Source organism: Neomonachus schauinslandi, chromosome 5 (assembly GCF_002201575.2).
Source record: "Neomonachus schauinslandi chromosome 5, ASM220157v2, whole genome shotgun sequence".
NCBI classification, from domain to species: domain Eukaryota; kingdom Metazoa; phylum Chordata; class Mammalia; order Carnivora; family Phocidae; genus Neomonachus; species Neomonachus schauinslandi.
The window spans coordinates 60,835,235-60,856,845 of NC_058407.1; the positions used below are offsets into that span (position 1 = coordinate 60,835,235).

General features: G+C 48.3%; 1 protein-coding gene across 1 annotated transcript; it reads left to right on the forward strand.

Moving 5' to 3' along the window:
• Positions 1-1,238: 1,238 nt before the first annotated feature.
• Positions 1,239-13,773, forward strand: KRT79 (keratin 79). Its single transcript, XM_021686674.2, is given in 10 exon segments — positions 1,239-1,730; positions 1,732-1,885; positions 4,122-4,342; positions 5,395-5,455; positions 5,579-5,674; positions 10,713-10,877; positions 11,085-11,210; positions 11,867-12,087; positions 12,771-12,805; positions 13,082-13,773. Coding segments are annotated over 10 exon segments (1,614 nt in total). The 5' UTR covers positions 1,239-1,401; the 3' UTR covers positions 13,288-13,773.
• Positions 13,774-21,611: the final 7,838 nt, after the last annotated feature.

Here is a 21,611-nt window from a genome sequence, read left to right on the forward strand (position 1 = left end):
TCCTCCGGCTGTGGGAATGGGCCGCTGTCCTCTCCTTTGGGATCCTGGGGCGACAAGTGGCCAGAGTCCCAACTCCGCTGTGGAAAGAGTGTGGCAAGGGGCTGTTGTGGCTCCTTCCCTCGGGCAAGTCTCTCTTGCCTCTCTGGGCCCATTTTCCAGTTTTCCAGCTGAAAGCTCAAGTGGGCGAGGAGGGCCAATCTCCAAAGTCACCTCGGCAACACTCCCTCAGTCCTAACATTTCACTAACATCTGACATCTCCAAGTCTTCCTTTGGGGCTGTGCTTGGTCCCAGGAGCCTGAGGTGGGTGGGGGGGCACGGAGGGGACTGTGTGAAGTGATCAAGGAGCCCCTGGCCTTTCTGAATCAAGCATCAGGCTCCTTGGGGGCTGGGAAGACGGGAACGTTGGGGTGCTCCCTGGGGTTCTTGGGGCCTTTGCTGAACACAGTCTTAGACGTGTACTTATGTCTAATCAGAATGGGATGTGTCCTCCACCCACCTGCAGCCCCCTCAAAAGTGGCTGGGCCCTTCTGGGGATGCTCTGCTGCGGGACAGAGGGCTGGAGGGGAGGGCTCTCAGGTGATAGTCAAAGCGCTCTGTTTCTCTTCAGTCCCCAGCCAAGTGTGCTTTGCGCCATGCATCTCCCTGACCTCGGCACAATGCCTGAGGAGCCCAGGCCTTTCCACCTTCTCCTCAAGTGCCCCGGCCCCACGGTTGGGCCAAAACCCTCTTTCTGTCCTTGTACCCACTTTGCTTGGCACGGGGTCTCCGCCCAGCAGACAATCTGCCAGCGGATGACAGAACAGACTGCCCCCGCCCCCACCCTGTCACCTGTGGCCCCCACCCTGGACCTGCCAGGAGGCGATGAGGCTGTGGGCTGGGAGGGTGGGACTGGAGCAGGCCTGGGCACCCTCTCCACAGCCCATTGCCCAACCCTCCCTTTCCTTGCCACCTGTACAGCCCTGGGCCCTGGGGCCTTGGCTTGCGACAGGGGCCTGGGCCAGATCCCACAGAACAGAGCCCCATTGACGGTGGCCATCAGGGCTGGGTGGGAGAGCAAGCCAGCCCCTGGGTGGTGGGGGCGGCCATGGGAGCCTGTATCATCCCGTTCCAAGTCAGAAGAGCCCCAGGGGGGAGAAGGTGGCATCTTGCCCCACACAGTCTCGGCTCAGCCCCAGCTCGGGAGCACAGGTGATAACTGGGAGCAGCCCCTCCCTCCCGCTGGGGGAGAGGGGACTCCCCTGGCCCACGGGGCGCCTCCCTCTCTTCCTGAGGCAATGGGGCAGGAGTGTCTGTGAAGCCCAGGAGCCAGCCCAACTGGGAAAAGATAAAAAGCCCATCGGTGGCACAGCAGCTTACCGCGTTTGCTCTCTGCTCTCCCAGCCTGCACTCCGGCCCCTCTGATGGCCATGAGGTCCTCTGTGGCTCGGCAGACATACTCCACCAAAGGGGGCTTTAGCTCCAACTCTGCAAGTGGAGGAGGTGGCTCCCGGGCCCGCACCAGCTTCAGCTCAGTGACGGTGTCCCGGAGCGGTGGCAGTGGTGGGGGGCCGCGCTGTGGCCCCAGCAAGAGTGGCTTTGGCAGCCGAAGCCTCTATAACTTGGGGGGCAGCAAGAGCATCTCAGTCAGTGTGGCTGGAGGGTCATCCTCAGGGCGGGCCCTGGGAGGCTTCGGCTTCGGCAGTGGGGCCTATGTGGGCTTGGGGGCCGGCCGGCAGGCATTCGGGCCGGCCTGCCCCCCCGGGAGGCATCCAGGAGGTCACTGTCAACCAGAGCCTGCTGACCCCTCTCAACGTGGAGATCGACCCCGAGATCCAGAGGGTGCGCACCCAGGAGCGCGAGCAGATCAAGACCCTCAACAACAAGTTCGCCTCCTTCATCGACAAGGTGAGCTGGGGTGGAAGGAGGCAGGGAGGGGCCCTTGGAGTAGAAGCAGGGCCGCTAAGAGAGGGGGTGCTGGGCAGAGGCTGCACACTGTTGTGGGGGAGGTTGGAGCTCTCTGGCCTGGCGACAGTCTTCTGGGTCTTACTGTCCTTGCTCAGGTGAACTTGATTCTACTCACGAGGCCTGTTGCCGAGCCCGGCTTGACTGTGTTGTGTCTTTCCTATGGTCGTCATTAACATGATCACACAGCGGCCTGTCGCACGATTAGGGAGTAGACTGTCCTCACGGCTCCTCTTAACAGGGTGGTCCTTAGTGCCTCTGGTCATTTCACAGCTGGGGAAACCGGCTCAAATGTCCAACAAGTTACCCAAGGAGCCCGATCTCTTCCCTGTTCTCTCAGTGTTGGAGAAGGCCTAAGGACAAAGATGTGATCAGGACACGATTGAGGGGGTTGTCCTAGGAGAAGTTACCATTTTGCTTCTCCTATTCCTCCTTGCTGTTCTGGTCAAGAGGCTCAGTTTGGGGTGGACAGTGAAGAGGGTGGTCGCCAGGGCACCATGACCTGGGGGTATAGTTTGATCTGTCCCAGATCGGGAGCATCCCTGGCCTCCAGACTCACTGGGTGGCTCTTGTACCTGCTCTCTGGCATTTCCAGGTCTGCTTTGCTGCATTGTCTACCTCTACCACAAGTCCCCAGGCAAGGGGACCATGATGGGGAAAATCCTGGTGGATAACTGTTATCTTAGTTCAGTGACCTGGGGGTTCCCAAACAACATTCATGTCCTCTTTCTCATGTGAAGCCCACAGTGTCCCATTGTGGGACACCCATAGTGATATTGTGTCCATTTTGAAGAAGAGAAAACAGGACTAGAGAGGGCAAGGGATTTGCCCAGGATCATACAGGCACTTGGAGACAGAGGCAGGCCTGGAACTCAGGTTCATGGGCCCTATGGTCCTTGGCATTGAGAGGTCTTGTCTATGTTTGTGGCAGATGCGCCTGCTTCATGGTTCCCAGGCCATGTGACCTTGGGCCTGGGGTGCTGTGGAGGTGGGACCTGGAGAAACCGGATGGCAGGTGAAGCAAGCTGTTCCGCCCACCTCCTCACCTTACCCCCTAGTGACTTTTGGTCCTCCTGTGGGACTGTCCCAGAGGTTAAACAAGCAAAAACCTCTCTCAGGCTCTCAGCATCATGTTCTAGGAGCTGGGGGTCTGTGAAGTTGACCCTGTCCGGTGTCTCTGGCTGGGCAGAGAACCCCCCAGGGGGCCTGTGAAGCCCATGCCATGAGCCCTCTTTTAAGTCTTTAGAGATAGGGCTGGGCATCTATATTTAAAATTAAAAAAAGGTCAAATTTATAGAAAAGTTGCCAGAACAGTACAATATATTCCTATATATTTTTTCACCCAGATTCTCCAAATTTTAAAATTTAATTTAATTTAGTTTAATTTTAATTCCAATGTAGTTAACATATAGTGTTATATTAGTTTCACGTGTATGTCATAGTGATTCAACATTTCCATGCATCACCTGGTGCTCATCACAAGTGCCCTCCTTCATCCCCATCGCCTATTTCCCCCATCCCCCCACCCACTCCTTCCGGTAATCAGCAGTGTGTTCTCTAGAGTTCAGAGTCTGTTTCTTGGTTTGTCTCTTTCTCTCTCTCTTTTTCTTTGCGTGTTGTTTTGTTTCTTAAATTCCATATATGAGTGAAATCTTATGGTATTTGTCTTTCTCTGACTGACTTAATTCGCTTTAGATCCACCAATTTTTACATTTTGTCACATTTGCTTTCTCTTTCCCCACGTGTGTGCGTACACATGTATGTATGTACATATTTGTGTATATACATACATACACATACACCTATATATGCATCTGCATTTTTAACAGTTGATTTTGGTGCAGAATTAGGGTTCAGGAACACTGATGTAGTCTGGTTTACCCAGGACAAGTGGGAAAGGGAGACCCAGAGGTAAGTGACTTGACTGTCATCAACTAGTAAATGACTGAGTTGGGGCATTGGCAGTTTATTAACTCTTTAGAGTCTTTGTCATTGGATTGGACAGTCTTTCCCAGCAAAGACTATTCCCTTAGGAACTCCTCCCCTCAGCAATGCATGGGCCGTGCACTGGCCCTGTGAGGTCCTGGTTGGGGACAGGTGGTGACGATGGGCCCAGTCCTGGGTCCCTCCTGGAGCCAGGGGATGGCACCAGCCCACCACCCTTCTTGCTCTGGCTCAGGTCCGTTTCCTGGAGCAGCAGAATAAGGTGCTGGAGACCAAGTGGGCCCTGCTGCAGGAGCAGGGCCAGAACTTGGGTGTCACCAGGAACAACCTGGAGCCCCTCTTTGAGAACTACTTGGGTAACCTGCGGAGGCAGCTGGACAACCTCCAGAGTGATCGGGGGAGGCTGGACTCAGAGCTGAGGAATGTGCAGGATGTCCTTGAGGACTTCAAGAGCAAGTGAGGAGGACTGGACGGCTGGACCCATGTGGGGGTGGGGAGGGGATGGCGTGGGCAATCTCCCCAGAGAGGGTGACCCCATTCCCAGGCTCCTGGGTCCAATCTGGGGGAGTGCACAGACAAAGCAGCTTCCCTTGGGTGTCCAGGCCCTGGGCCCATTGTGTCCTGGAGAATTGTTCCACTTATTTGTGTATTATTCATAATTTAAAAAACTCTAAGGTAGGGAGAATATGTAAGGACCCTCTATGTTCTTATTACTCAGGTTTAATAATTATTAACTCATAGGCAGTCTTGTTTCATCTATACACCCACTTGATTTTTCTCCTCCCTTATCGTCTTGAAACAAATCCCAGCCATCGTGTGATTTCATTCACAGATATGTACTGGCTATATTCATATGGCTCATCAGTATAGCTTGACTTAATCAAACATAAACATAATGCCATAACCACATCTCAGGCTTTTAAAATAGTAATTCCTCAATATCATCGACTATCCATTTTTTTTGAATTTTTGACTGTCCCAAAAATGTCATAAGTTTTAAAAATAGTTTGTTTGAATCAAGATCCAGATAAAGGGCAGATATTATGATGAGTTGATATGTATATCTATAATTTTAGGGTATAATCTTTCATAACTTTCCCAATAACTTGATACTGGTGATTTCTAACCCTTAAAATCTCAGCAAAAGCAGTTGGAGAGAAGTGAGCTGTTTTAAATGACCTCCTGCCTGTCAAAAGTGAACGCAAAAATAAACCGCAGTTGACACATTGCTGCCTGTTCCTATAAAGCCTCCTATGGGCTCTGATCCAAAGAAATGGCTTGATTGCCATATTATTGCACAAAATCTGGGCCTGTTCCCTCAAAGCGGGTGGGCAGGAATATTTAACGACTGTACCCCAAATTTCTTCACTGGTGGGCTGCATTACAGAACTGCTTCTCAAAGGTGTTCTTAGATAATGTGGGACCCAAGGGGGCTTAAAGCCAAGTGGGTTAAATGTCTTAAAAGGCAGAAGTAGGCTGAGCCTGGCCTGAGTCTTCCTATGTAACAGGTACGAGGATGAAATCAACAAGCGCACTGCAGCGGAGAACGAGTTTGTGCTGCTCAAGAAGGTGAACAGGTGGCAGGGAGTGGGGGAGGTGGTTCTTGGGCTTGCCAAGGTGCTGGGCTGACTCAGAGGGAGGTGAGAGCCCTGGGGGCTGAGGCATCTGCCCTGCTGTCTCTCTTGCCCCCAGGATGTGGATGCTGCATACATGAGCCGAATGGATCTGCATGGCAAGGTCGGCACCTTGACTGAGGAGCTCGACTTCCTGAATCATCTCTATGAAATGGTGAGATGACCAATAGACAGGGACAATTACGTTTATGTATAGCACTGGGGATTCCCCCTGGAGGTCTGATCTGAATTCACCAGTGCAACTTAACTGGAAGAAGATAGAACTTGGACCTTTCATTAACACGAGCTTCCATGTATTCAGTGCTAAGGATGAGCCCAGACACCGGGCCAAGTTTTACATAATCCTCTCAACAAAGCCACAGTAGAGGTACAACTATTGTTTCCATTGTATAGTAGGGGACACGGAGGCTCAGGGTAGCTTGCCCATGGTCACATAGCTAGTTAGAGGCAGTGCCGGAATTAAAACCTGGTTCTTGGACTTCAGAGTCTGACTCGCGCTCCTCTGTTAGACTGTTTCCCTTCTAGACCAGTTTGTAACGGATCAAGGGCTGGAGGAGCAGAGAGGGGCAGAGAAGGGCCTGAGATTCCAGGTTGGTGCAGGAGTTGAGGTGTGGGTAGTGGGTAGATTGCAGGATCCAGGAGGGGTCCCAGGAAACCAGGAGGTTTTGAAGACCAGGGCGAGAGGGCTGAAGTTAACCTGAGTTGATCCTAGCATCCAGGACCTAGACCCAGACTCGGTAGGGGCTTCGTGGCCCACCGTCCCTCCGTGCTGGAGCCCTTTCTCTAACATCGCTGATAGGAGTCATGTAGCCTCGGCTTGAATCCTCCTGGTGGTAGGGAGCTCACTATTTTTTAGGGCAGGCATTTTCATTGTTGACCAAATTAGAAAGCTGATTTTAATCTTCTTCCCATGACTTCTGCTCTTGATTGGCCCTGATTCTGCCCTCCAGGCAACAAACCCAGTTGTCTTCTGTGTGGCATATTGTCTTTCACAGGGCAACACTTTAGAGGTCAGGATGCTTCAGGGACTGACATCTGTGGCATATGAGGAAGCTGAGGCAACAGCATTCTTAGTCCAGACTTTGGAAAAGAGTGGGATAGGGAGGGAGCTTACAGACTTGCATTCGTGCACCTAATGTTGCGCTAGTTTATGTGTCATCTTTAGAAGCCATTTCACAATATTTGCTCCTTAAAAAACCCCGGGACTTTTCCACACGAATGCTTTCAAGTGAGGCATGTATCCATTTGCTTCCAACTTCCTAGATTTGGGCAGTTGAAGTTTTGAAACCAAATGCAAGAGTTAATGAGTCCCATTTTCCCTGTGACATGTGATTATGGTTTCATCCCATCGTCTAGGTAACTGTGGGCACTTTGAAACTCGATTTCCCCTATCCATATGTTGGAGATACCCAACTGGGTAATTGGATGTATTCATGATACCCCAGCTTGGGGTTCTCTGCAGACCTGGTAAACTTTCAGTTCAATGTGAATGTTCATTTCAGTGTACGTGACCAGTGAGCACATTAAAGCCAACAGGGCCAAGAACCGAGTCCTAGTGCAAGAACTAGGTCTTCAGTGGTGCCTTTCTCCCAGGCTGACCTCACTCCACTAATCACTAATTTGTGGTTCAAGTGCCTCAGCTACTTTAAAATCTAGTTGACCATATCATCATCTGGCCCACATCTTTCTGTCTTGTGTTCAAGAATGCTGTGGAAGTCTTGGTCAAGCAATGTCTGTGATGGTCCTTTAGCATTTTAGTAATACAATCACAGGAGAAAATGAAATCTATTTGGCTTGGCCTTTCCTTAGGGAAGTCTTGCTGGTTCTATGCCTCTTACATTTTGTGATTCTAGAAGTTCATAGGAGGTTGACGTCAGGTTTAAGCTGAAGAAGTCTAAATATCATCCCCTTGAAAATGAGGACATTTGCTGCATCGGGGGTTCTGGAATCTTTCCTAATCTCCATATTTCTTATGGATCTCTGGGAGTATTCATCCCCTTGGCAATCCCATGGCCTCCTAGGATATGCTCCTTTGGCCTGGACCCTTGAGAGTCCCCAACAAGGTCAAGGCCTGTCATACTTTCTGTGGCTGTCTTGGCTTTCTAATTCTTCTCCAGCATCCTGCCCGTTCTAGTTTGATGATTGTTCTCTTTGATGGGAAACAGGTAAATGACATAGCCATTAAATTGTTGGGTTTGGGGGGGGTATTTTTCGGGTTAGCCCAATGCTGCCTCTCTGTTCTTCTCACCTAGAGCTTCCCTACAGCCCTTGTCAGCTGCCTCAGCATTTCCCCTGGCTCATCCTTGGCTGTGTTTTTCTCCTTCTAACATCTCTACCTGCCCTGTCAGAATGGAGCTTGTTGGGGAATGTTCTGTGCCATCACGCTGATTTCTTAGGTGCCTCCCAACTTTCTTCTTTACTGGGACCACTGATGGTGGTTTGCTGCTTGGGGATTCCTCCTTCTCTTCTCTTAGGTTCTTTTCTCTTTGGGGCCAGGTCAACAGTGCCCGCCCACTTTTCTCTAAATGGGTAGGAATTGGCTTTCCTACTGTCTAAAGCACATGCCTGGCATGCCCAGTGTTCTTTCCTTTGCTGTTCCTTATCATTTAATACCACATATTAGTGAGTAGTTTCCACATGGCTCTGGCTTTGGGGGCCCTACAGTCTCAGCACATGGTGTTGAGGCCGTGTTGGGACAGGGACAAGGTGCCTGGTGCAGGCTGTGCCTGACCCTTCCTTATAGGGCTGGGGGAGCTTCAGAGGAGATGGGATTTGAATTTTTGAAGGAAGGGCAGGAATTCTAAAGGAGGAGAAAGAAGGGCCTGCCAGCCAGGGCCCAGCCTGCAGAGTGATATGGACGCAGCATAGAGCACATGTGTCTGGGGAACAGCGGGTGGGCAGGGTAGGGCAGAGAGGGTCTGGGAGAATCAGGTGAGGATTGGGTGGACAGGGAAGGTGGGCTAGGGGCCAAGCCAGGGTTCCTCCTTGTCAGAGTTCCTCATTGCCTACCTGTGCCTCTTTGGGGCTGAGAATGAAGGCCAGAGCAGCTATTCCTTGCTGCCTCCTGCACGAATCAGCACTCGCTAGTTGATTTCAGGCTCTGGTTTTGGTCAAGCTAGATCTCAGGGAAATCCGGAGGGCCACCCACCAAGCCCTGGCATGTCTTACACGGCAGAAAAGCAGCCTTGTGCCCTCCCTCTGGCCCGGATGATCCCTGTGGGACTCAGCCCCTGCTCCGGTGTCAACACTTTGGCCTCTCTGGCTCATTTCCTCCTTGCCCAGAGGCCCTCCACCTGCTCTTCCTCTCACAGTCCCTGGTGTCTGAGGAGACACATACCTTTAATCTACAGAACTCTTCCTTCTCCACTTGTATCAGCTCTGTTTCTTTGGAAAGCCTAACCCTTTTATCCTCTTATTCTATCACTCTAGGTGGTATCTGGTAGATCTTCTTGTCCTAAAAATTCCAATTTGATTTTCCTCGGGACCAAGCTCTGGCACGGGACTGCCGAGGGACCCTGAGCTGGGGAGGCGAGGGGGTGATGCTGCAAGATGACACTGGCAGAGTGGTCACTGCTGTGGCAAAATGACATGATCTGTAGCAAATAAGCCTCATGGACGTCTTGACTGACCTTCAGAGAGGTGTGGGCACATAATGCATTTTATTGAGCACCCACCATGGGCCACAAATGGATCTGAATCCTTACATCCACCGCACGAGGAAGGTATTATCACGGGCAGTTTATAAAAGAGGGGGCGGAGGCATCATGAGGCTTCATGACCACCCCGGTCACACAGCTAATGAATGGCAGGCTGGGGACATGAACTTCGCTTTGCCTGTCTCCAGAGCTCATGTCTTTTCACTAAACCACAAACATTTCAGTGATTGGTGTTCGCCCCTTCCTCTTCATCCATCCCACCTTTCAAAAGACAGCGTAACTTAGTAATCTAAATCTATGTCGGTACGGATGGCAGTTCTGGCTTTGGCAGATTTCTTTCTCGATTTCTGCCTATCTCTCTTTTAGTCTGTGTCACCTCAGGTTCTGGTGTCAGACGACCTAGGATTGAGACTGGGCTCCCCGCTTATCAGTTTGTGATTTGGGGCAGGTTACTCTTTGTGCTATTGGAAAAGGGCCTGTAATGAGTTGGTGCCTGTCAAGTGCTTAACACAGCACCTGCCCACAGGAAATTCTCAGTCAGTGAGAGCAGCTGTTATATTCCAGCTCTATCTGTTATAATCCCACTGGCTGCAGGAAAGCTGGAGACAAGACCAGAGCACACAAGGTGTTGACTTTGAGGGGGGAAGATTCTCTCCCCTTTGGGAGCCACTGAGGAGCACTGAGGGGATGAGGGATTTGATTGGAGCTGGAGTCTGGGCAGTTTGTCGGCAGCCCAGGGCGGGAAGGACCATGGGTGCGACGAAGACAGAGCTCAGCTAGGAGACCATGCAGATGACCTAGTGATAGAGCTGAACTCAAAGACAGAACACAGCAACTGAACTTGCTGTTCATGGCATCTTTAAATGCCTGTTTATATGTCAAATTCGATGGTCCTAAAAACCCAGGGAGGGTCCAAGAACATCACCATGGTCTATAAATGTCAGTATAGTCTAGAGGAAACCACTTGGGATTTGTTGCTCAACTGATTGATTCCAGTCTGGGCCCCAGGACTGGTTGGGATGACCTTGGATCTGGTGACCTTGGATGTGTCACTTCTCTTTCCCAAGCCTCTTTCCTAACCAACCTGTGTCAGGGCCACTGTGAATCGTGGTGCAGGTTGTTAGCTGGCTGAGTGGAGAGTGGGGTTTGAATCAGGCCCATGCTCAGCTCCCCGGGTCCCACTGTCTGCCCCTGCTCAGAGGGGAGACTTTTCCCAAGTTGACAAAAGTGGCCTGGCCTGACTCCCAGGGTGTTCTGAGGATGAAAGGGACTGGCACTGGGTTTGGGTGCAGTACGTACACATTCTTTCCCCTTCTTTAATCTCTGGGAAACCTGTAAATCCACAAAAAGGAAAGATATTTATAAAAATGAGAGCCCCATTTCCCAGCTGGAGGGAATGAGGCCTTTCCTTCTAGGCTGCAGCCTGGGGCAGAGCACAGGCCTCCTGATGCCACCTGGGGACCCCGTCCTTCATCCCTCGGGTGTCTCCTGGGAGCCTGGAGCAGGGACGCTGGTGGCAGCTATCTCTTTCTGCAGGAGCTGAGCCAAGCGCAGACCCACGTGTCTGACACCAGTGTGGTCCTTTCCATGGACAACAATCGCAGACTTGACCTGGACAGCATCATTGCTGAGGTCAAGGCCCAGTATGAGCTGATTGCCCAGAGGAGCAGGGCTGAGGCTGAGGCTTGGTACCAGACCAAGGTGAGAAGAATGGCTGGTCAGGTGTGTGGGCTGGGACAGACAGAACTTCCGCCATTGTGAGAGGCCTGGGGCCAGACATACCCAGCCTACACGGGGTGGGGGTGGGGGTGAGGGTGTGGGGCTCTCGCTGTGAGGGTGGGCCTGGGGCCACTAGTTACCCAGGAGGGCTTGGAACTGACAGCTCACTGACACTTTTTTGGTCTCCAGTATGAAGAGCTGCAGGTGACAGCTGGGAAGCATGGGGACAACCTGCGAGACACTAAGAATGAGATTGCTGAGCTCACCCGCACTGTCCAGAGGCTGCAGGGTGAGGTGGATGCGGTTAAGAAGCAGGTGAGCCTTTGGTTGGGAGCCTGGGGATCAGGCCTGGGTTGGCAGAGGTGGTGACCTTTTCATTGTCACGCTGAGGGGTGAGAACTGCTCTTTTCCTGATGTATGGGACACACTCAAACGCTGGACCATTAAGAGCAACACACTCCTTTTACAGGATAACAAACAGGCCCGGAGAAGGATAAGAACTTGTCCAAGGTCACATTGCATATTAGTGGTGGAGCAGGTGGGATGATCTCCAAGGAGATTGAGCCTATCTCCAGGAGATCGGAGCAGGAGGCTGACAGTTCAAGTGTCCAGGTCATAGGTGCTGATTCCCTCTAGGATATGGCTAAAAAGCTTGGGTTTTCCCCCAGATCAGAGTGAAGCATCTGGTTAATGGTGAGGTTATATTCTTTATTCTATCTCTTTGAAGCACTGGGCTGAGTTGCAGCAGGAGGGACTAAGATTAGACTTCAGTAAGGACTTTCCCAGTGGTGCTACATGACCCTGCTTGTGTAATAGTATCTCTTCTCTGAGATGAATATTTCTCCTTTCCTTCTTTCTCAGTTGGGGTTGAGGGGGGGACGGATGGGGAATGGTGATGTCTGGTTTGAGGGCAGAGAGATGGATGTGATGACCCTGGAGGGTGTTCCCAACACTTCTCATCCCTTGGGCAGTGCCAGCAACTGCAGACGGCCATCGCAGAAGCAGAGCAGCGTGGGGATATGGCATTGAAGGATGCTCAGAAGAAGCTTGGGGACCTGGACATGGCCCTGCACCAGGCCAAGGAGGACCTGGCTCGGCTGCTGCGCGACTACCAGGCTCTTATGAACGTGAAGCTGGCCCTGGATGTGGAGATCGCCACCTACTGCAAGCTGCTGGAGAGCGAGGAGAGCAGGTGGGGGCCCCCTCCTGCCCTGATTTAGAGGCCTTTCCAGCCCTGCCTGTGGGAGAGCCCATGTCATCGTCGGCTCTGTGCTGGGGGTAGGGAAAGAAGGGAGGAACCAGGGAGCTGGGCTCCTAACTCATCACCCACGGGAGACTCCATTTGTGTTCACGGGCTCTGCTGCGCCTCTCCTTGGTTGGCACGACAATCAGTAATCCTTACGGTGGTCGGCAGCCCTGCAGAAGTGAGGCTTCTTCCAACACCAGATCCCACCACCTTTGAAGTTTTGAAAAAAAAAAAAATTAATCATCTCTGTCCTTGGGAAGGCATGAGATGTAAAGAAAGTCACTTGAGCCAGAAACCAGGAAGCTTTGTTTTGGCATGAGCTTTGTTTGCTGTCCATGATATGCATGCAGAGGGAAGGCAGGACAAGGACAGGGGAGGAGGGGGCCACTTGGCCTGCTGTGGCTCTGCTTTCTCTGTCGCACCTGCAGGAAGGTCTGCGAGGCCCAGCACAGCCACGGGCACGTGTTTCTCACATCTTCTGGTCTTGTCTTGCGAGCCCTGGCTCAAGAGTTGACCCACTGAGTTGATCCACCGTGAAGGCAGAGAGTGGGAGGCAGGAAGGAGGGGGAGGGTTTTCACTTGGGCCCCAGGGACCACTGACCCTTCTCCTGATCTTTCTGTTTCTTCAGGATGTCTGGAGAATGTCCCAGTGCAGTCAGCATTTGTGAGTATTTTGCTGCCGTGCCCTGCCCCACGCCCAGCCCCGGTCCTCTGCTCCATCCACTCAATCTGTCCTTGGCCAGAAGCACATTGCCCTCCACCTGAGCCCCTGGAGACAAGTTCAGGGGTTCCCAAAGAATGAGCTTCCTGCTCCACCTTCTCCATCAGTTTCCTACGGCTCCACTGCCTGCTTGTGTTCCCGTCCCTCACTGGCTTCTGCAAGTCCCCGTCCCTCTTCCAGCATGGCTGCCCTGCCTCACCCAGACCCTTTGCCTTGCAGCGGTGACTGGCAACTCCACCACGGTGTGCGGAGGCGGTGCGGCTGGCTTCGGGGGTGGCATGTCTCTGGGCAGGGGAGGGGGTGCTGGCAAGGGCGGATTTGGCACCAATGTGGGCTACAGCACCGTCAAGGGAGGGCCCGTCTCTGGGGGCACCTCCATCCTGAGGAAGACCACCACGGTCAAGACGTCAAGCCGGAGGTATTAGCTGCCCAGCAGTGCAAGCTGGGGCCCCTGCAGTTTCCTCTTTGCTCTACTCACCCCACCTCTGCTGCCCTCCCCACCCACCTCCATAGGAGCGGGAACAGCCCCAGGACCACAGGTCTGGTGTATTTGCATGCCAGACTCTTTGCCTGTGACCTGCATTTTGGGAAGGTTCAAATCTACCCACATTTTCTCCTTGCTTTGGCAATGTGATGGGAGGGGAAGTTAAGGCCACCACCTTGAGTGAGGTATTTGAGTGATTTGGGGGTGACCTTTTGACCACTGAGAGGAGTTTGGATTTCTCTCAATTCCTCTATTCTTCTGCCTGCATTCAGGGAAGGCTGGGGGAGGAGGGAGGAAAGTTGGGAGTGGTCCCCGAAGGCCTTTCAACCTCCCCAGTCTCCACCAGACTCAACCCCTCTCTGAATCTATCCATGCCTGGCTCTCCTGTCTGCCTGTGATGTATCTCAATAAATGGCAACTTCTGCTAGCTGTCTGTGGCTCCAGTCTGTCCTGCCTGGGGGACTGAAATTGTCAACCACACGCTCACCATGCCCCATGCTACTCACCATGCTAGAAGCACACCAGCTGATACCATTACCACTGTAGGCCTTGGCTCTTACTCTCTCCTTTGTGGAGCTCACAGGAGAAGGCTTGAAGAAATATATAAGTTGTTCAAGGCAGGACCCGGCCACTGAGCAGATGCTTATTACCAGCCCATCCCCTGATGCCACTGAGTCCTCTGCTAACTCTGTGGGGCAGGCAGCATGATTGTTCAGTGGAGAGATCTTGGGCTTCAGAACTGGGCAGACTTGGGTTTAAATCCCAGTTCTGCCAGTTACTGTGTGACCTTGGGCAAGTCACTTAAATTCTCTGAGCCCCACTTTCCTCCTTTGTAAAAGCAAGGTGTGATGAGAATATGTGTAAAGCCCCTGGCTAATGAGGGTCTTAATAGGACCAGTTCCTTTGCTTCCCCTCCCTCTGGCTCCTGGTTTCCCACCTAACTTATCACTGAGCAGTCTGATGGCTTCTCTCTCAGCCTTCATACCTGGTCATCAATAAGAATCCACATTTTCCTAACAATAGCAGAATACATATTTTTCTCAAGCACACATGGAACGTTTTCTAGGATAGATCATATGTCAGGCCACAAAACCAGTCTTAGCAAATCCAGGAAGACTGAAATCATACCAAGTATCTTCTCAGGCCTTGATGGTATGAACCTCGAAGTAAATAATAGGGGGAAAGTGAGAAATTCGTGAACATGTGGAAATTAAACAGCATTTTCCTCAACAACCAATGGATCAAAAAAGAAATTAAAAGAGAAATAAGAAAGTATCTTGAGACAAACAGAAATGGAAAAATAACAAACTAAACCTTATGGGATGCCATACAAGCAGTTCTCAGAGGGAATTTTATAGCCATAAACACATACAGCAAGAAACCAGAAAGACCTCAAATAAACCACCTAACTTGACACTTCAAGGAACTAGAAGATGAACAACAAACTAAGCTCAAATTTAGCAGAAGGAAGGAAATGATAGATTAGAGCAGAAATAAATGAAATAAGGAATAGGAAAGATTAACCAAACTAAGAGTTGTTTTTTTGAAGAGATAAACAAAATAGACAAACCCTTAGCTAGACTCACCAAGGAAAAGAGAGAGAAGATCCAAATTAACAAAATTATAAATGAAAAAGGAGGTGCAATCACTGATAACATAGAAATGCAAAGGATCATAAAAGGCTCCTCTGAACATCTACATGACAACAATCTGGGCATCCTACAAGAAATGGCTACACTCCTAGAAACATACAACCTACTAAGACTGAATCAGAAAGAAATAGAAAATCTGAGTAGACCAATTACTTGTCGGGAGATTGAATCAGTCATCAAAAATTTCCTAACAAAGAGAAGTCCAGGACCAGATGGCTTCACTGGTGGATTTCACTGAACATTTAAAGAAGGATGAATCCAATCCTTTTCAAACTCTTCTAAAAAATGGAAGAGAAGGGGTCACTCCCAAACTCATTTTACCAGGCCATCAATGAATATAGATGCAAAAATTCTCAAGAAAATACTAGCAACAACTTCTTGCTAGACACATCTCCAAAGAAAAGAGAAACAAAAGCAAAAATGAACTATTGGGACTTCATCAAGATAAAAAGCTTTTGCACAGCCAAGGAAACAGTTGACAAAACCAAAAGGCCAGCTACGGAATGGGATAAGAGATTTGCAAATGTCTTATCAGATAAAAGGCTAGTGCCCAAAATCTATAAAGAACTTATCAAACTCAACACCCAGAAAACAAAGAATCCAGTCAAGAAATGGGCAGTAGACATGAATAGACATTTCTCCAAACAAGACATACAAATGGCCAACGGACACATGAAAAAATGCTCAACATCACTTGGCATCAGGGAAATACAAATAAAAACCACAATGAGATACCACTTCACACCAGTCAGAATGGCTAAAATTAACAAGTCTGGAAACGACAGATGTTGGTGAGGATGTGGAGAAAGGGGAACCCTCTTACACTGTTGGTGGGAATGCAAGCTGGTGCAGCTACTCTGGAAAACAGTATGGAGGTTCCTCAGAAAGTTAAAAGTAGAGACCCAGCAACTGTACTACTAGGTATTTATCCAAAGGACACAAACATAGTGATTTGAAGGGACACATGTACCCCAATGTTTATAGCAACAATGTCCACAATAGCCAAATATGGAAAGAACCCAAATGTCCATCGACAGATGAAGGGATAAAGAAGATGTGGTGTGTATATATACAATGGAATATTACTCAGCCATCAAAAAGAATGAAATCTTGTCATTTGCAATGACATGGACGGAACTAGAGCGAAATAAGTCAGTCAGAGAAAAACAAATACTATATGATTTCACTCATATGTGGAATTTAAAGATGAACATAGGGGAAGGGAAGGAAAAATAAAATAAGATGAAAATTGAGAGGGAAGCAAACCATAAGAGACCATGAACTCTAGGAAACAAACTGAAGGTTGCTAGAGGGGAGGTGGGTGGGAGGGAAGAATAATTGGGTGATGGGCGTTAAGGAGGGCACTTGATGTAATGACCACTGGGTGTAATATGCCATTGATGAATCATTAAATTCTACCTCTGAAACTACTAAAAAAATAAAAAACAAAAACAAAAGGAAAATACTAGTAAGCTGAATTCAGCAGCACATTAAAAGGACCATACACCATGATCAAGCGGGACTCATCCCTGGCATACAAAGTTGGTTCAACATACGCAAATCAATAAATGTTACATATCACATTAATATAATGAAAGATAAAAATCATCTGATCATCTCAATAAATGCAGAAAAAGCTTTTTAAAAAACTCAACACCCATTCATGATAAAAACTATCAACAAGCAAGGCCATGTATAATAAGCCCACAGCTAACATCATACCCAGTGGTGAAAGGTTGAAAACTTTTCCTCTAAGACCAGGATCAAGACAAGGGTCCCCACTCTTATGGCTCCTATTTAACAAAGGACTGGCAATCCTTACCTGAGAAATCAGGCAAGAAAAAAAAAATGAAGCCATCAGAATTGGAAAAGGAAGAAGTAAGATTGTCTCTCTTTGTAGATGATATGACTTTATATATAGAAAATCTTAAAGACCCTACCAAATAACCTTAGATCTAATCAATGAATTTAGTAAAATTGAAGGATACAAAATCAATATACAAAAATCAGTAGTGTTCCTATACACTAACAATGAATTATCTGAAAGAGAAATTATGAAAATGATCCCATTTACAATAGCATCAAAACCAACAAAATATTTAGGAATAAATTTAACCAAGGAAGAGAAAGATCTGTACACTGGAAACTGTAAGACATTGATGAAAGAAATTGGAGAAGATATAAACACATGGAAAGATATCTGTGTGTATGAATTGGAAGAATTAATATTGTTAAACCTGCCATACTACCCAAAGCCATCTGTAGATTCAATGCAATCCCTATCAAGATTCCAATAGCTTTTTTTTTTACAGAAATAGAAAAAACAATAGTAAATTTTCTGTGGAACTATAAAAGAATAGTCAAAGCAATCCTGAGAAAGAAGAACAAAGCTGGAGGCATCACACTCCCTGATTTCAAACTATATTATAAAGCTATACTAATCAAAACAGTACGGTACCAACATAAAAACAGACACAGAGACCAATAGAACAGAATCAAGAGTCCAAAAATAATCCATTCATGCATATATAGTCAACTAATATTTGACCAAGGAGCCAAGAATACTCAGTGGAGAAAAGACAGTCTATTCAAACAAATGATGCTGGGAAAATTGGATATTCACATGTAAAAGAATAAAACTATTTTATACTACTCACAAAAATTAACTCTTTAGTGGATTAAAGACTTAAATGTAAGACTTAAAACCATAAAGCTCCTAGAAGAAAACATAGGGAAAAAGTTTCTTGACAGCGGTCTTGGCAATGATCTTTTTTAGGATATGACACCCAAAGTGTAAACAACAAAATAAAAAATAAGTGGGACTATATCAAAGTAAAAAGCTTCCACACAGCAAAAGAAATAATCAACAAAATGAAAAGGCCTCCCATGGACTGGGAAAAAAATATTTGCAAATCATGTATCTGATAAGGGGTTCATATCCAAAATATATAAATAACTTATACAACTCAAAAGCAAAAAATCCAAATAATCCCATGAAAAAATGGGCAGAGGACCTGAACAGACATTTTCCCAAAGAAGATATTCAAATAGCCAACAGGTACATGAAAAGGTGTTCAATGTCACTCATCATCAGGGAAATGCAAATCAAAACCACAATGAGATAGCACCCCATGCTTGTTCGGATGGCTTTCATCAGAAAGACAAGAGGGACCAAATGCTAGTGTCGATGTGGAGATTAAGGGAACCCTGTGCACTGCTGGTTGGAATGTGAACTGGTGGAGCCACTATGGAAAACAGTGTGCAGGGGCCTCAAAAAGTTAAAAATACTGCTATAAACATCTGGGTGCACGTACCCCTTTGTATCCCTACATTTGTATCTTTGGGGTAAATACACAATAGCCAAACTATGGAAAGAGCCAAGATGTCCATTGACAGATGAATGGATAAAGAAGAGGTGGTATATATCTACAATGGAATATTATGCAGCCATCAAAAGGAATGAAATCTTGCCATTTGCAACAACGTGGATGGAACTGGAGGGTAATATGCTGAGCGAAATAAGTCAATCAGAGAAAGACAAGTATCATATGACCTCACTGATATGAGGAATTCTTAATCTCAGGAAATAAATTGAGTGTTGCTGGAGAGGTGGGGGGTGGGAGGGATGGGGTGACTGTGTGATATACATTGGGGAGGGTATGTGCTATGGTGAGCGCTGTGAATTGTGTGAGACTGATGAATCACAGACCTGTACCTCTGAAACAAATAATACATTTTATGTTAAAAAAAAGAAGATAGCAGGAAGGGAAAAATGAAGGGGGGATCGAAGGGGGAGACAAACCATGAGAGACTATGGACTCTGAGAAACAAACTGAGGGTTCTAGAGGGGAGGGGGGTGGGGGGATGGGTTAGCCTGGTGATGGGTATTAAAGAGGGCATGTTCTGCATGGAGCACTGGGTGTTATGCACAAACAATGAATCATGGAACACGACATCAAAAACTAATAATGTAATGTATGGTGATTAACGTAATAAAATTAAAAAAAAAGTTAAAAATAGAACTACCATATGATCTAGAATTCCACTTCTGGGAATATATCTGAAGGAAACAAAATCACGATGCTGGAGATCTCTGTACCCCCATGTTCATGGCAGCATCATTTACAATGGCCAACACATGCAAACAACGTAAGTGTTCATCAGTGGATGAGTGGCTAAAGAACATGTGGTATATAATACAACAGAATACTATTCAGCCATAAAAAAGAAGGCAATCCTGACATTTGAGACAAAATGGATGGACCTTGGGGACATTATGCTAAGCGAAATAAGTCAGACAGAGAAAGACAAATACTGTATGCTCTTGTTTATTTGTGGAATCTAAAAAAAAAAGTCTCATAAAGAGATCAGATGTGTGATTACCAGAAGTGAGGGCTGGGGGAAGGGGGAATTGAATGACGGTGGTCAGAGGGTGCAAACTTCCAGTTATAAGAGAAATATATTCTGGGTATGTAATGTACAACATAATAACTATAGTTAACAATGCTGTATGGAAAGTTGCTACGAGGGTAAGTCCTGAAAGTTCTCATCAGAAGGAAAAAGTTTTTTTGTAACTATGTAGGTGATAGATGTTAATTAATCTTATTTTGATAATCACTTTGCAATAGACACATATGCCAAGTCATTCTGCTCTACACCTTAAACAGTGCTGTGTGTCAATTGTATCTTAATAAAAACTGGAAAAAATCCACATTTTAATTGGACTTTGTGGTTCACAAATATATTACTTTGCCCGTGACCTTCAAGCAGTCGCAGAATTCAGTAGGGGGGCACGTGATGGCCCATTTTACAGGTGAGGCAATTAAGGCACACAGAAGTTAACTCTTGCACCAGCAGCCATATAGCTGGTTAGTGGTGTCAAGGGCTGCTGATTTCAAGCCCTGTGCCCTTTCCCCATGAGGCTACCTCTGTCCCACCCCTGCGTCCCTTTCTCTCCAAATCTTATTGGTCCTTTCCCTATCATGTCTCTCTGAGTCACCCCTTTTCCTCTCCATCTTCACAGCTCCCTACTCTGAGCCTGGACCCCACTCCTCATTCCACACCCAACTGGTCTATGCCCTCCACAACCCCAAAACCCTGCTGCCAAATCAGTGTGCCTGAGTCGAGGCTATCGTTGTACCCACCCCTTCCTGGGCAACCTTAGAACTCCTGTTGGAATGAATCCTTCTTGATATTGCCAGCATTCTGAGCCTGGCCACCCCGTCCTCCTTGGAAGAGCCCAGACATGCCCTGTGAAAACTTCCTCCAGGGTTACGGGAAGGCCAGCAGAGGGATTTTGAGCCAAACCCTAAACCACAGCTTAGGAACATAAAGTCTTAGCACTTAGCAAAACCAGCTCACCTGGTTACCAACCTGAGTGGTCTCTAGCTTGGGAAACAGTCACACTTACAGAGCGATGCTTCTCTTCTAGGGGTTGGAGTGTAGAACACCCCCCATGTCCGACACCTTCTAGGAATGATAGCTAATGTTCACGGAGTGCTTGCTGTGGGCTGGAACTGCTGTTAACCCTCTAACTGATCACTCTTCACAACAGCCTCTGATAGAAGTACATCTTGCAGAAGAGGACATTGAGGTACAGAATGGCTAAGTAACTCGTCTAAGGTCACACAGCCAGTAAGTAGCAGAGCTGGGCATGGAACCTAAGCAATCCGATTCCAGAGCCCAAGTTCTTAACAACTGGGTTATGCCACTTTTATAGCAAAAGAAACAGAGAAGCAGGGGGTACTGGAGCTGGAAGGGATTTTGGATGGGATCTAGTCCAAACTTTTCATTTTATAGGTGAGAAAACAGGTAGAGAGCCCTGGGGAGCTTGCACATGGTAGAGTAAAACAAGCAAATGGTTTCATTGAAATTATATTTTAGAGCTTAAAATCTAAATGGAGACATTTGGATTATCATGCAATAACGCTCCAAGATTATATCACTTGTCAGGAAGCTCCACTGACAACAACATATTACTTAGAAATACTCGTTGAAGACTGGGAATGGCCTGGACACAGGGGTTCCCACACCAAGTCCCTGGAGCCTGAGGACCCCAGGGGCTGCTCAGGGGTGCGGGCAGTGGGCGAGAACCTCACAGCCCTCCGCTCTGCATCGATCGGAGCATATCTCCTTTTGTCTGTTTTACAAATGGGGCCAGGCATGGTTTTGATGACAAGAATGGCTTTGCTGCCAAATGTGTCGGGTAACCCCTGCTTGCTCATGCCCAGGGTGGGAAAAGGGAGACCCCGTGCACAGAACCCTTTCCCCCACCCCGGGATGTAGGAGTCCCACCTCTCACTGTTCTCCCTGGCCCCTTCCCGAAATGCTGACTGGTCCTTTTCTTTAGAGTCTCTGATCCCCAATTGGCTCTGGCTCCCCAAAGAGTGACTCAGACCCCGTGTGGCGGCCGAGGCCCGGTGACAGGGCACAGACCGGCCGGGGAGGGTGGGGGCGCTTCTCACAGCACACAGCAGCTTCGGGGCTGAGTGAAAGACCTCGGGATCCCCATAATCCCAGGCTGAAAGCCCAGAGCAAACCCTCCCTCCCGCCCCTGCTTCACACCCCTGTCAGCTGCTCATCCTCTTTGATAAGGTCAGGAACAGTGCCAGGT